The sequence below is a fragment of the Pleurodeles waltl genome, chromosome 8 (assembly GCF_031143425.1).
Source record: "Pleurodeles waltl isolate 20211129_DDA chromosome 8, aPleWal1.hap1.20221129, whole genome shotgun sequence".
NCBI lineage: Eukaryota > Metazoa > Chordata > Amphibia > Caudata > Salamandridae > Pleurodeles > Pleurodeles waltl.
In genome coordinates, this window is record NC_090447.1 from 986,888,384 (window position 1) to 986,904,816 (window position 16,433).

Here is a 16,433-nt window from a genome sequence, read left to right on the forward strand (position 1 = left end):
GTCCATGGAGGTGCAAACCGCCCAGTAGCATATTTTTCAGCTACTTTGGACCCAGTCGCAGCAGCTTTACCGGGTTGTTTGTGCGCAGTTGCAGCAGTTAGTCAGAGCCTCACACAGTGTGATGGCATAGTGATGGGACATCCCTTGACAGTAATAGTTCCACATTCAGTTGAAATTCTGTTAACCCGAACTAAGACTCAGCACATGACAAAGGCTAGGCTAACGAGATAGGAGATCATTATACTGGGGTCTCCAAATGCCTCTCTCAAGAGGTGTACAATATTGAACCTGGCAACTCTACTTCCTGTTGAAAATGCTGAGATGAATAATACTGAGGAAGTGGAGCATGACTGTCTTGAGGTAACAGAACTATGCACCAAACCCAGACCTGACATTAAGGATACACAGTTAGAAGAAAATGATTACATTTTGTTTGTCGATGGTTCATGCTTGAGAGACTCAGTCGGAATACTGAGAGCTGGCTATGCCATGTGTACAATCACTGGTATTCTAGAAGCTTCCTGGCTCAAAAGAGTGTATTCCGCACAAGTGGCTGAATTAATTGCACTTCCTAAAGCATGCAATGCAGCTGCAAACCTGAAAATCACTATCTATACTGACAGCAGATACGGATTTGGAATTGTACATGATTTTGGCCAAATATGGTCACAGAGGGGTTTCATGACCTCTTCTGGCTCACCAGTGAAAAATGGCGAACAGATTAAGGATTTGTTGCATGCGATTCAGTTACCTCTTGAAATTGCTGTGGTGAAATGCAATGCTCATGTCAAGTCACAAGACTTTGTGTCAATGGGAAACGGCTATGCAGATCAAGTCGCAAGATTTTGCGCATTGAACTGTATATCGTTCAAGGAACAGTGGGAACTACTACCTGAAACTGAAAATGAAACATGCTTGAACTTTGCATTAAGAGTGGTGGATACCTTAGATGAGCTCAAATCACTGCAGGGCCATGCTAGCAGAGAGGAAAAACGCTCCTGGCAAAGAATGCAATGTGTGCAGAGGGCTGACGACTTTTGGGTCTCAGAGGAGGGGAAGTTGGTTTTGCCAAACAGTCTTTTGTTACAGTTTGCAAGGGTTTACCATGGTCAGGCACACCTTGGGAGAGATGCAATGATCAGATTATTCAAAATTGATTGGTTCAATCCGAAATTCAGACAAGCTGCAGAGGTTACCTGTCACAGGTGCATCATCTGTCAACAGATGAATGCAGGAAAAGGAACTGTGGTGACTTTGAGCTACATAGGGAGAGCTGGAGGTCCATTTAGCAAGATGCAAATGGATTTCATTGAGATGCCTGTGTGTGGAGGCTTGAGATACGTGCTGGTGATTGTGTGCGTTTTCAGTCACTGGATTGAAGCCTACCCTACATGTAGAAATGACAGTCTCACAGTAGCAGAGCTGTTGCTTAGAGAATTAATACCACAGTTCAGATTTCCGGTCTCTTTATAATCAGATAGGGGCAGACACTTCGACAACGAAGTGATTAAGCTCTTGTGTGCTGCATTGGACATTGAGCAGAAGCTGCATTGTAACTACCGCCCTGAAGCATCAGGACTAGTGGAACAGATGAATGGTACCTTGAAGTCGAGAATAGCAAAGATGTGTGCAGCTACCAATATGAAATGGCCAGATGCATTGCCCTTAGTACTGATGTCAATGAGAAACACACCTGATAAGAAGACAGGACTATCCCCCCAATGAAATATTGATGGGCAGAGCTATGAGGTTGCCCGCAGTACCTGCAAATGCTCTTGTGAATATCACGGATGATATGGTGTTGGACTACTGCAAGGGTCTGGCTGATGTGGCCCGCTCTTTTTCTCACCAGGTGGAGGCGAACACATTGCCACCGATCAGTGATCCAGGTCACACCCTACAAGCCGGTGATTGGGTGGTTGTCAAGAAACACGTGAGGAAGTCGTGTTTGGAGCCGCGTTGAAAGGGGCCATATCAAGTGATACTGACAACAACCACTGCTGTGAAATGTGCAGGCGTTCCAAACTGGATACATGCCAGTCACACAAAGAAGGTGACATGTCCGACTGATGAGGAACTTGAAGTGTCCCAAACAACAACTGTAGAGAAGGAAGTCTCAGGGACGGAGAATATTCAAAGGGGAACTGAGACTGAAGGAGAGCCCACTGAGGACCGCTTAGTCCCTCAAACAGTAAACGAGTTAGAGAGAGGTGACGGTGAGCCTATCTCAGTAGAGGCAGCTAGAGAATCAAGACAAGGAGAGATTCTCCCAGAAGTAGACGGATACGGGTTAGAACTTGAGCCCGTTACAGAACATGAAGACGAGGAGGAAGGAGTGGAAGGAGGTCAAAGAGCATCCATTCCTCCTGAGCCGCTTGCAAGTCCGTCAAGAGAAAACACCATAACACAAGAGGAGGGTGCTGTTCAATGTCCTGAAAGGCCAGGCAGAAAGAAAACGCATAAAGGTGATAACTGGCCAAAGAAACAAGCTGCAAGAGAGAAAGTGGTCACTGGTGACACAATAGAGGAAGAAATTGATACAACAAGAAAAAAGGATCTCAGTGAAGGAGAATTGCAAAGTGAACGCAGACTGATAAGAAAAAGAGTTGCAAATAGAAGATACGCAGGTCCTGAATGGGCATATGCAACGACATCTGAATGGCAACAAGAATTCTTATCATTCTGTTTTAATCGAGAAGTACCAGGCCAATATTATGGCACCTGAAATCAACTAGAGAAAGAGACTGTGTTAAAATTGAATTGAAAATAAAGGGGCTGAAAAGCTGAGAAAAGAGACTGAAAAATCACTGGATGTGACACTGATAACCTGAAATGACTTTTAAAACCGATAATGACAAGCTGCTAAACCTGATTTGACAAAAGGGTGCTGGGGTGAGTGAAACGCTGTAAATATTTGCAGAGAGAAAGAGAGACTTGACAAGAAGAAGAAAAAAAAAAGGATTTTAAATCATCCTCAAGTTGATTGTTTGTCTTATACCTTCTGCTATCTGATTCTTTACAGATCGTGGCTTACACTAAAGGTAGTGGCAAAAAGGGTAGAGTGTGTGGTTGGTTAAGTGTTATCTTAGGTGTTGTATGTGCAATAATAATTGTAGGTGTGATTGTGGGAATGCCTTGGTTGGATAAAAAGGTGACTAACAATGCTTCAAAGCCTGAGACTGCTACACTAACACCGTGGAAAAAGTTTGAGCAGGATACAAAATACTTGCATGAGGGAACTAATTCAAAAGGGGAACTTTCTACTAATGTCTTCTATCGCTTGCTGAATGAGTATGTTGATACTATGGATGCGAGAAACTGTTATGTGTGCACAAAGTTTCCTTCGTCTGTACAAGAAGGGTTCACTTACCATAGCCTGCCACTAACGTACGGGATAAGCTGTAGTTTGCTGTTAACAAGATTCTATGATCAGGAACATGTGCAATATTTTTATTCAAATTTAGATGTGGTGTTTTCCTTTGTGCCTGTGATTGAATTTTTAAATAAATTAGCTAAAGAGAATAGCATAAAATTAGTTAGGGGTTTCTTTGAGCCAACACTAACATTTGGGACAGCTTATTCGCACCGCAATAATTTGACTTGCTTACTAACATCTGTAGAAAAGAGCTTTTTAGATCATACTGATGATAGACGCAAAGCACTGAAAGAAAAGCTAGAAAAGGGATTAGAAAAACGCACATGTGCAAATTATTTTGCTTACACCGCAATAAAAACGCAGGGCAAATTAGCTATAGATGCCTTACATGTAGGTAGGCTTTGTATATATAGGCCAAAATCTGAGCATGACACTTTATTTGTGGGAACGAGTGAATGCAGGCATGTGTTTTTGTTTCAGAGTAAATGGACATTCATGTTAAATGGACAGAATCCAGCGATCCCTAGGATCTATTATATATGTGGACTTAATGCTTACTACAGTCTCCCTAAGGGATGGTATGGGACGTGTTATTTGGGAATAGTTTTCCCAAAGATTTACCAGATTGATGACTTAAAACAAATACCTAAAATGTCTGAATTACAACATGCTAGACAAAAGAGAGAGACAGCGGCTGCTGTCGTTGGTGACATATTTGGAGCCATAATTCCCTCAGTAGGGGTTATCTTAAACTCCATAAAAATTCGAAAGTTGTCTACTATTGTGGATAACAGGCTGACAAACTTTAGAGGAGCTATACTCCTGATGGATACTGAACTTGCTGCGGAAAGAGCTATGGCTCTTCAAAATCGGCTTGCTTTAGACATTCTTTTAGCAAAGAGCGGCGGAGTATGTAAGATGCTTAACGAGCGTCTTCGCTGCTCGTTCATTCTTGATAATAGCAAAAAGATTAGAGGTATGCTTACTAACCTAACAAGAGATAGTGCAGATTTAAAGGAGCTGAAGGAACCTGGATTTTGGGAGAAAGTTGGAAAGCGAATTGCCAGAGTAGGGAATTGGTTTAGTAATATTTGGAATGGGGTACTTGCAAAAATATTAGGGGGTTTATTAATTGTTCTAGTTTCTTTACTGGGTTTATGGGGAGCATGCAAAATTAATGAAAGAATTAAAAGAAATTGGACAAAACGAAGCAAAAGAAATGAAAGGGAGAAAATGTTCAATGAAATTTGGGAAAGCTCACACAAAGGGCAAGATGTTGAAATGCGCATCATGCGCAAGGTGAAAAACTGAAAGTGAAAGGTTAAAAGGGAAAGGTTTGTGTGATGACTAGAGTCATCAGAGGAGGGACTGAGAGAGCGTAGCGTATATAATCTATATTAACATGAAATGTTAATGAACTAATGTATACTAATGCTGCCTAGAAACTGTATTAACCTGTTTTGCTAAAACGTGCACTTGAAATGTGCCCACGGGGAGTGGCCGCCAATGTATATGGGGACTAATGAAAATGACCAATGTTGATGAAATGTATATATTAAATGTAATTTACACTAATAATAATAGGTATATGTTGTAGACGTTTGCTAATAAATCTGTTAGGCCTTAGTTAGCATGAGTTGAGGCCTAGCTGCCTGACTCTCATATTAAATGTATTTTTCTAACGTGCAATGTGCTGACTCGCTAAAGGACATGAACTCTTGTTTTTTTTTCCAAAAGCTAGAAGCTGAATGTAACTGTAGTAGATCCATTCTCGTGAAATTCACCCTGCCTATAGGAAACGTTTTTAGCTAAATGCAACAGTGTAGATTAACAAGGTCGCCTAAACCGGTACGGACAATGGAGCCATTGACCAAAGATGTGCAAAGGTTCACAAGACGATGAAATCATACCGAACATTCCACCCGCTAAAGACATCAATCATAAGCACCAATAAAATACGTGAGTAACTGCTGTGGGGTAACAAGATTAATGAAGTAATGTAATTTTAAGTGGCTAAAGATAGTGGGGTGCAACCCCTTGTCCAATTAGATTTTAGGGGAATGTACAACGGAAAAGGGATAAAACCCCTTGACTCACGGAAAAGAGTTAGTTAGTTAGGGAGATGCTGATGCGATTTGATATGATCCAGAGACTTTGTCACTCTGTTTGGTGACTTGCTGATTTTACTTAGAACCATCCTTGTCCTTAGATTGCCCATTTACACTTTACCTCCTTATGGGGGAAGTGCCCCTTTTTGCCCTTTGCTGGAGCTGAATCTCTTTTGATGGCGAATCAACTGATGTCCTGAAGACGAAGACAGAGCCTGAGTGCTGACCAAACTTGGAGGGTAACTTTATGACAATGAATTGTAATTGTCTGTTTGCTTTTCCTTTCTAAGTACCAACTGCTTTGCTTTTGACAGAGACCATAGTTAGATGTTTTCCAAACTGGTGTTACTAAATTGTTTTGCATGAAGTCCAACATGCCAATGCTAATTTGAGGTTAGGTGAGGGGTTCACTGAACTGACGCAAATAGACAAATGACTGAATCTATGTTTTGTTGAACAATGCGCTGATGTGCTCTGCTAATAACAGTCTATGTTTGCACCGTGTTATATTCTAATGTTTGTGGTTCTTGCTTTGATGAAATCTTATCAGAGTTGCCATATTGTGACTATGCTATTGTGTTTCTTGGTTTCGAGACTAATAAATTCACTAGTAGTAGTGTAACCAAATAGGGAATAAAATCTCTAAAATTCATACTAAACTGGTGTGGTTATTCATGACTGCAAGGTCATGGTGGTGTCTTGAATTTGATTAATGTCTTTGACTAAAGTAAAATGCATTGTTGTGATAAATATTGATGACATTATTGACGTATTGATTGATATGTTGATTACCTATCTCCTCCTAAGGTGTCTCTCAACAGGGTCAAAAGATTCATTGGCCTGAAACGAGTCCCAATGTGTAATAATTTATCATAAAGGGACGCGTTAACAGTTCAATATGATGCAGTGAGGTGTAGTGTAACAGGCTGTGTTTTGGTGTTTTATTTGGTGTGGTAAAGTCAGTACCAGCGTAGAAAGAATGAAGTGCATAAAAACATATATGGGAATTATTATGAGTGCAATGGGGTGATATCTGCGAATGTGGGAGCGAGGCAACAAGACGTATGGAAACGATTAACCATTGCCAGTGTATCAATGCCACAGTATCGGAGTGCTGATTTTTCATAGTAGTCCTCCTTAACAGATGGAAGCTAAATCGGTGTTAATATCACAATGAAATGCGTACATTACTGCATAGACGATCAATTGCATTACTCCAGATATCGCATTTTCTACTTTTGAATATGGAATAATTTTGAATATTCGTCTATTCTACAGATTTACAGTATTCATGTACTAATTAGTTACCACCAGCCCTAGTGCTAACCCTCACGCGTCTCTCGTGATGCATTGTGGCATTACTGCACGTTATTAAACCACTGCATTACTGTAGTTCAACAGAATGTGATAAATGTAATCTGAATAACAAAGACTACGTTACAACACCTTTTGGGCACTCTAAAAACGTATATCGTTTTGTACAGCTCACGCTACGTAACTGCTTCTAAGCGCTCGTTCGAGAACCAGCAGGTTTCATCTGGGCATCATTTAATTATAAAGCTGTCTGTAGTTCTGGCAGTTCGGCTGCAATGGAGCTAGAAGCTTACCTTGTTATAACCCGGTTCTAATAAGAAGACTAACGTTGTTTTCCATCCTAAAGAATCAAATGCAATTAAAGTGGTTAATGGTAACACCCGTTCTCTACAACACGAACATTCTTTAAAAAAACACGGGGTGTAATTATAGCAGTGCACTTGGGTGCTATAACTGAGAATCTAAAAAAGAAACCCGACATATGGGAAATACTTCTGCAGTTAAAGTGTTTCCACGCTCTGAAATGTCAGAACTAAATACCGAGGAGCCTTATTTTTTGTCTGAAGGCGCTGGTGATAACAATACATTGGGAGTGAGGTTCACTGGCAGCGTCGACGACGCCTTGAAACAAACGTGAGTTGTACACGTTGATTGATAGCCGCAATTGGTCGTAGCTGCATTTCCTGTTGCAGTGCAGGAAGCTCGGTGAGCTTTCTCCTGGGCCAACCACCGAGCAGTGCTGGAGCATTTTTTCCCAGCATGCCCAGCTGTGGCGTGTATGTGTATGCGAAAGGAGATAGACAGGGCGAGCAGGAAAAGAGAATGAAGCTAAGATGGCAGCATTGAGCGTGCAGCTTTCATTGGGGCAGAAAAGGAGAGGAAGCCGCCTTCTGCACTAAGACCTAGAATACACCAGCGACCACGACTGTCCCATCAGACGAAGGGTTTTGCATAGAAGCGCTATGCTTTGCCATTGACTTCATTTCAGCGTGTGCTTTCACGACGATACAAAGGAGAAAAATAAAAAGGGCGAGCGCTTTTGCAGTACGCCGGCAGCTCGGCCGGGTGGGCGTCAAGGAGTCTTCCACCCCCGTCCAGGCTGCTCGTTTACATCTTTCTCTACGGCTGGTTGGGTTAGATGAGCTGCGACCGCTGGCGACCCAGCTGCGCGGGGGTGACTGCAGAGGCAGCAGCGCTGCCCGAGGAGGGCTTCGCGCCTCGTCCCCATGATTACAGCACCGTAAAGTGACCGCGACCAGCCGACAACCCGAAGGATGATGTGCGCCGCAGCCGCGGCTCCGCCGCCACCCCCACCGCCCCCCACTGCTACTTCTATCGGACCTGGATTCTTCCCCTTGCACACGCATCCTTCCTCTTCTTGTAGCCCCGGGCTGGCCATGGGCTCTGAGGGGGTGTTCGGGTCTCAAGCCGCCGACTGCCGGAGTCGTTACCAACTACTGCTGTCAGGCCGGGCCCTAGCAGACCGGTACCGGCGGATCTACACGGCGGCTCTCAGCGACAGGGACCAGAGCGGCCACGCCAGCAGGTAAGATTCGCGCCAGTCGGGGAGGGGATATAGGAGACCGCACCGGATAGACGTACTCCCTCCGGTCGTGGCAAAAGCCAAGGTGTTCGCAGAGTGAGTGTGGTGCAGGCTTCGGTCTTGTCCTGGGTTACGTGGACGAACCGACAGAGCAGCGCGTGGGGCAATCTGCGCGGGCTGCACGAGCCCAGGAACGCTGACACCACCCGGCATCAAGCAGTTGGGGTTTGAGGGGGTGTCAGCGTCCCACGAGCGCGTGTCCCCTCTTTCCTGTGTTGCACGAGGACAGTCCCTCTCCCGGCTGTGTCAGTCCGTAGAACGTAATGTCTTAATACGTTTTCTGCCTTGTCACCGGGAGGTGCCATGCCTCCCCTCACATGGCTCCTTCGCCAGTGCAGAGGGCATTCCGGGAAAGCGGCGGGCGGGGCCTCCGTATCTGAGTTTCCTTCTCACAGCGCCTTCACCGCTTTTAGACAGAAACACTCGCCACAGGGATGGGGAATGGCCTTTGATGTAGAGATAATAGTAACGTCACTGGGACCCCGGCACCTAAATTGTAACGGTCCTCACCTGTTTCCAGCATCACCTTTCCAAAATAGAAACCGTGCTGGAGAGCCCAGGGTTCCTTCCACATATAAATCCGCCAAGTTAGGCCGTTTTCAACCCCCATAAGCATGTGGAATTTGTTTTGGTTCCTATTGAATGTTGAAATGCAGTTGTTTCCATGCTGTGCCTAGAGTAGCAACATATTACTGCTTTTTATTGTTTCCAAAAGGCAGTATTCGTTTTTACGTGGACAGTCTATTTAGCTTTACTATCTTTATCCTCAACAGCAGTCACATTCCTTACATAAGTACAGATCGTTCTGTTACTGTTATTCCCTGGATAAGATGATCCAGAAAATGCGGGTTCGGACTACAGCAAAGCGGTAATATCCGTGAAGTGACTAAATATTTTGTGTTTGCATAAACTGATGTGTCCTTCAGCAATTACTCGTGCTTTTGATGGTTGTTGTAGGAGCGCGGGCATATGCGTTTGGAATACAGTGCACCTGTGTGTTTTTTTTTTTTTTTTTTTAAACCGTAAAGTTGATATATCAATTTAAAATTATAAATTATATTTGACACATCCCCACGTTTATGTCGTAAATACACTTGTTCTAATGCCCACTCAACACCGAGACGTTGCCAAGGTGGAGCTTTATTATTTACCATAGATTGAGAATGGTAGTCCTCGTCCACATAATTTACATTTCGAAGCGCTGGCACGCAGCACACACATCCCTCAAACCTTGGCTGGATTCGTTGACAGGGCGGTGCTGGGTCAGGTCCTATCTAGATTCAGATACTTCCTCGCAGCAAGTTTCCTATGCGTAGATGGGTCAGTCGTGGATGGTCGCTTTTACTTGGTCTGCTAAAAGTAGAGTGGAGCCACGGCTGTCGGGTGAAATCAGACCCATCAAAGATACTTTCTTGTAGTAGATTCCCGAGGAGGAGCAATGTAAGACTCCCGACGTTGAGTGGAATCAAGGCTGCGATAGTGCATTGCGCACGCTGCACAATGACATCATGGGATTATTTCAGGAGACTGACACGGCGCCGCTGCTTATCTCATCCTCCTTACGATGCACCTGCATCTTTCAACTAGATCGCTATGGCAGCAGTTCCTTTCTTGGGCCTCAGAGGGACGGCTTTACGTGATGCTTTCCTTTGGAAATAAGAATGTTCGTCGTTATATTGTTTCCCAAGGCTTGCGCTTTGGAAAACAACGTTGATTTATCCATACTACTTTTAACTTAGTTGCTTGTCGGTGTTTCATTGGCGTGAACTGTTGCACAAGAAGCAGTTTATCTTATTATCTGTAGCCTTGTCGATTATCGATCTTTTAACTTAATTTGTATTTTTTCCCCAAGATCCCCTGCTAGCTTCAACTAATATGTTGTCGGAAAATCAGCAATGTGTTTTTTTTTTTTTTTTGTTTTTGCGACCTGAAGGTGTACAAAAGTAAAGCATGGAAACTGTTTTATACTGGATCTCGTTTTCACGGAACAGAGGTGGTTGTTTATTTGTCTCGTACGAGGCACCACTCGTGCTGACTGTTGAGCGTCAAGCTCAAAACAGCTGAACACCTCCCTAAATCGTCCAATCACTTCAAGTATTTATAATAAACTGTTCACCCGGATTTTAGATCTGCAGTAACTCATCTATTTGGTCTCGTAGACCTTGCTACTTACACGGGGGCAAGTGAAACTGCCAATGGAAGAGTTAATTTATAATGGATTCCCTGTAGCCTTTATGAATGACGTCCCCAATATGGCAATCTTCTGCAATTTTGAGGAAAATACAAAAAAGAAACACGTGGACATGCGTGAGTCATTTTGACCCCCTGTGCACATTATGCCACCTGTTAGCGTACATTTCCCTTACCAATTAATGACAAGTCGAGAAATTCTCTTGTGTCTGCACATTCCTTGATGGAGTTAAAGTTTGGGTGCTTGTCAATTTGACTAATTTAACATGAATAGATCCTTTTGAGCCTCGTATATGGAACCGGTAAAGCACAAGGCGGTTGTAACCTGCGTTTGATGGTGCGCAATAGTGTATATAACAGTTATGGATTATTCCGTTAACTGTTCATTCGTAGCATCGCATCATTTAGAGAGACGTCGCCCAATCAGTGCACACAACCTTCCTGTCACAGCAAATATGCTTTGACTCATACTCAACCCAAGGCTCCCATTGGAGAGTACACCCGAAATGCACTGGAGTTACATTTAAAATGGTTACATTGCACTTCCAAAATTACTAGAAACGAATAGGATCTTTTCACTAAAAAGTCAAATTGAGTAAGTCTTCCTGACAAAGGTGATGGTACAAGGTGACTAGTTTAAAAGACTAATACATTACAGTGTTTAAATTGCTCTGCAATTGGAAACGTAGGTCATGGTTGACTCGTGGTTCACTAGTAGCCAATATGGAATGGAACCACCCATATGCAAATTGGTGTTAGCCCGGTCTCAGCAGGGACATTCAAGCACAAACTGTTAAGCTACAACCAAAATTATCAAGAGCACAAATACGTGTTTTGACCTTGATGCACTTCATCCATGCAGTTTCGAGATCCACAGCTATAAATATTCGTTCTGCTTAAGGTTGCTCATCTGTGCAACTCGAAATGGTTGAATCAATGGGAATGGGAATATTCCATTCTTGTCTTTTTCAAGTGTTTGGTCAAGGCTGATTTGTATATGTGTGATCTTTGTGTACTACGGAGCAAATTAACTGAAACATGTTTGTCTGTCTACATTCTCTCTTTATGTACTCTCACTTAGGCCACTTCCTGTCTTTGTTGTTAATCTAATTGTCTGCTTTTCAGACTGTCTCCTCTTTAGCTGTGTACTTTATTGTTACAATCTTACACTTTAACTGCCATTCAGATTCGTACATTCTTTGTAGCTCGAGTCGTTACCACGCCCCTCAACATTTTTCTCCAATTGTTAAACTCTAGGACCCAGTTCTTCTTTTTCTATCATAGTCTTCAATACTTTGTCCAAGACAGCCCATTCTAGAATGAATGAAGGACCATCATTCAGTGCATTGATCACCCCAGGTGTATTGGTGTTGTAAAAATTAACACGGTGATTGAACTGTCAGAAGATCCTTGGGTAGCTGGGTAAGAGGCAGATCTTAAAACATCACAAATGGGAGCTGATTCTCTTGTAAGTGCAGGCTCACCCATTGACTATTCAAAGGTTGCGCTGTCAGAAATAAACCAGCATTGGAAAAGCCAACGTGCCTGGTTTTAATGTGCCAACTTGTGAAGTTTGGCACTAATGACACCCGCTGACCTCACCAAGCAGGCCACCACTAATTTGTCTAAAATGATTTGTTGGCAGTCACGGTTAACACTTGATCGTGTCTTTGGCAAGTTAATGTATTAATTTTCTTCCAGTCCGCCACTGTCCATACATATACATATTAATAGAAGTATGGTTGTATGTGTAGCAGATCATCATGCTGCCCAGTAACCTGTTTATCGTGACCCTGAGCATCGTCATGACGCTAAAGAATATAATCAGTTGTTCAAGTTGAGACACATACTTGTTGAACAATGTAGGCAACAGAGCAGAACCCTGGAGCACACATTGCACAAACTTCATAAATCAAGATTGGTATGAAGCAAGCTTCACAGCCTGGGAGCGATATACCAAAGAAGATGGCCACTTCAGAACCTGCCCTAGGAAAATCTGACCGACAAACCGACAAGCTTGAATCACTCAGACTCAGTGTGTTGATGCAATATGTTCAGCTTAACCCACCTTGTAACTTGCACAAATTGCCATTATAGTAAATCAATACCACAGTCAGTGCCATCTGTTTCTCTAGCCTATTTTGGTTGCTTGCTCTGCAGTCCAGCCTCTCTTCCTGCCTTCTTTCTAGTGACTTTTGCACAGTTTCTCGGCCAGGAACTAGTAGCAGAGAGGGAACATCCCGTGGGAAACTTTAAACTTATATGGAATTTTCTTAATGTTCAAATCTGCAGCAAGAAATATGAGTTACTCAAAAATGTGCTATAGATTTCTCATGTCTTTACCTAATCATGCATTTACAACGACCTTTGCATCTGTCTATCTACTAGGCTACAACCCCTTCCTATATATATATATATATATATATATATATATATATATATATATATATATATATATATATATATATATACACACAATTTTGTACAGTGGCCTAGGCCTAGTAACCAATTGGCGTTTGTCAAACAGAGTTTGGCCCATGTGTTTCTTTATAGTGCTGTTGATGGTAGAGCTGCCAAGAAGAGCTATACGCGGCGTGGCTAGCACACAGCCACTCTTGAAGCATGGAAAATAGCAGGACTTAGAACAGCAGGTCACAAGATAAGTTAAATTAAACTCATACTATAGTAGATGCAAAATACTGCATACTGATAATTTACAAAGCTTTGCATAGCAAAATATACTATGAAAAATGCAAATATGAAATGTGCTGCTGCACTTATCCAAAAAGAATGCAGACATTGTTAAATTATGTAACTGCAAGTTGCTCATAATAGCTAACCTACTTTATGATGCTTCATATAACACTTCTTCGCTTGTAAGCGTTGCAAAATACAGATGTTTCTATTACTCAATTTAAGGTCAGTCAATTATTTGTCACTACTTTTTACTTCTTGTTTGGGTTATGAGGTAGAAATACAACGGTTGTTGGCTAAAAAAAAGTCCAATGTATTCAGTACCTAAATCTGTTCAGTGAGTTTGTGAAGCTACTGAACATACTAATGACAAAATACACTTCCTAATTCTGATTTATCCGAGCATCCATGTTCTGAAACTTATAATTGAATGATTTGCTGCATAACCTACATGCGAAACACAGACTCAAGCCTACAGATTGTCAAATACAGGATAGAAACAGCTAACTGTACGCCTGCCCTGCTCACTGAATTGCATAATTTGTGTGATTATTTTGAAAGTGTTGGGGAATATAACGTTGTGTCGGGTCTCCGCAAGCTGTCTGGTTGCAAAAGGCCTATTGTAAACTTATGGTGCGATAACGGCTTGCCTATTGTTTGCCATTGGTTGGCTTGACTGCCACCCTAATTTCTGGCTTCCTGATCGATGGATGGTCTTCCTCTTCTTGTTTGTCCCTGTGATATCTTCGTCTGTCTTATAGTGTGATTTCTACGATATGTTTTGAGGATAGAACCCTGTGATCGGAAGAAGAGACTGCTGGGGGGCACCAGAGAGCAGGTGTGTATGATGGCCGCACTGCTGTGAGGGTCTTGCAGTCTAGGGAAATAAGTCTGACCTCCTCCCCATCCTCCTCTGAAGAGCCTGACAAAGGAGCAGACATTGCTGGGGCCCCACTGTTCGCATTTAGTCCTGTGCCCGAAGAGTTCTGGTGGACGTGTGTGGCCCGGTGGTGCTGCTGCCTGTTGGGCCGTGCAGGCCTAGGTCGGCAGCGGAGATTTATTTATTTATTTATTTATTTATTTCTGTGCCCTCGGACTCAACAGATCCATCCTGCAGAGTACTTGCTTGTACCGATGACATGAGAAACTTGCTAATTGCCATGCAGAACAGCCTAACCTCACTTGATTCTGAAATGGAATCCTTAGGTGTTTGAATGGATGACATCATGCGCAAATTGGGAAAATATGATAGCGGTCTACAGGAGTCTGTGCCGCTTGTCTTGAAGGTGGAAGACACGGTTAACTCTCTTAAGGATACCCTCCTTAATATGGGACGGGTGCTCAAAGTGATTGTGGCCAAGAATGAGGACTTGAATGCTCGGTTGTGCTGTAATGTATGTATCTTGGGTGTGGCTGACACCACTAATACTGGCAAACTGGAGGACTATCTTGATAAACTAATAGTTTCCTTCTTCAGCGCTGAATCATTCTCCTGCCTCCTCATTGTGGAATGTGCACATCGTACTCTGGCTGCTTGAACCCAACCCCCCCCCCCCCCCCCCCCACCACCACCAACCAGGGGCTCCTGTACATCCCATCATTGGCAATCTTCTGCATTGACCGTGATACTGGCTTGAGAGAAGTGATCCTTGTCCCTTTATGGCAACACCATTTACCTGTTTCCAGAGTTCACCATTGCAGTTTGAGAGGCACAGCGCAAGTGCCTCCTGGTTAAACAGAGTCTTCAGCAGAAAGTCAAACCCCACACCATGCTGTACCTGTCTCTTTTACGAATTGCAGACAAGGTACACCAGGATATCTTAACTACTCCACAGCAGGCCTCAGAATTTCTGTGTAAGCTGCCACACCAATCCTCCAGTGAAGCTTGCTATCCTGCCTCATCTCGCACAGCTTCACCGCTGTCTACTCTGGAATGACTTGAGCATGATTGCCCGGCGGATGGTGGATGTAGCCGTCTGGTTCTCCAATGCCCTATTATTTGGATAGTCTAGATATAGGCCCTCATTACAACCGTGGCGGTCGGCGGTAATTTGGGGAAAGGTACTGCAAACAGGCTGGCGGTACCTTTTCCCAAATTATGACATTGGTGGTTTGGCTCAAGCCAAACTGCCAATGTACCACTCCGTCTGCCAGGGGGGTAACAGCCGCTGGGCTGGAGACTTCGGTCTCCAGCCAGGTGGCAGTTACAATCCCACCCTCGGGATTATGACCCCGCGTACCGCCACAAAAACCTTGGCAGTAGGCACTATCAGTGCCAGGGAATTCCTTCCCAGGCACTCATAGGGGTCTCTCCTGCCTCGTGCCCCCGCACATTTTCACATGAGCACACACATCCACCCACGCATGCACACATACAGTCCCACATACCGCAACACACCAACATACTCTGCCGCACACATTCATTCACAACACACAACCTACACTCACATTCAGGCATTCATGCACTCGTTCAACGCAACCCACACCCGCATGCACACAGTCCTAAACCGACCCCCCCCCCCCACAAACACAACACCCCCACACACACACACAACACCCCCTAATCCCCCCTCCTCTCGGAGAACCCGACTTACCTGCATGCAGGGGGCCCTCCGGATGGAGACGGGATGCAGCGCTGCTGTCAGCAGCAGCATCCGCCAGCTAAACACCACCAGGCTGTATCATTGCTCATGATACGGTAGGTGGTGTTTTGCTGGCGTGGTGCTGCTGCCGACAGCAGTGCCGCCTTACCGCCGTGGTAGGCGGCAGTTACCGCCAATGTCCTAATGAGGGCCTTATTCTTTTTCTGTGCAATCCTGTCTTCCAGACTTCTTCCTAGCCATAGCTCTGCTCGTTCTAGATGGGGCTATGGGTTCTGTGTTCCGTGCCCCCAAACACCCTTGCCTCGTCGAAGAAGTCTTCCCCCCTCCCCACCCGCCTCTCTGGGTGAACCCCGTAGGCTACCCCTTGGAATTCTGTTGTATGTCATTTGACAATGTTTTTTTTTTTTTTGTGCCCATCATGTTCATATTGTTTTTGTTACGGGGATGGAGTCTTCTATTTTGGAGGGAGAGTTTGCTGTCTTGACCGATATGGTTTGTGTGTGTGGGTCAGGGAAGGGTATTTTGTGGTCTTGCCTTTTGTTTCT

At 43.9% G+C, this 16,433-nt stretch overlaps 1 protein-coding gene across 17 annotated transcripts in view; it reads left to right on the forward strand.

Annotated features, from left to right (window-relative positions):
- The first annotated feature begins 7,555 nt into the window (after positions 1 to 7,555).
- Positions 7,556 to 16,433, forward strand: part of MYCBP2 (MYC binding protein 2) — a 1,769,078-nt gene continuing 1,760,200 nt past the window's right edge. For 13 of the 17 annotated variants that reach the window (XM_069205235.1, XM_069205237.1, XM_069205244.1 and 10 more), the window contains exon 1: positions 7,564 to 8,344. In XM_069205235.1, the coding sequence (XP_069061336.1) occupies positions 8,073 to 8,344 (272 nt within the window). In that variant the 5' untranslated portion in view covers positions 7,564 to 8,072. Of the gene's footprint in view, positions 8,345 to 16,433 lie in introns of all 17 variants that reach the window. The other 4 variants (XM_069205243.1, XM_069205245.1, XM_069205247.1 and 1 more) reach the window with 1 other exon arrangement.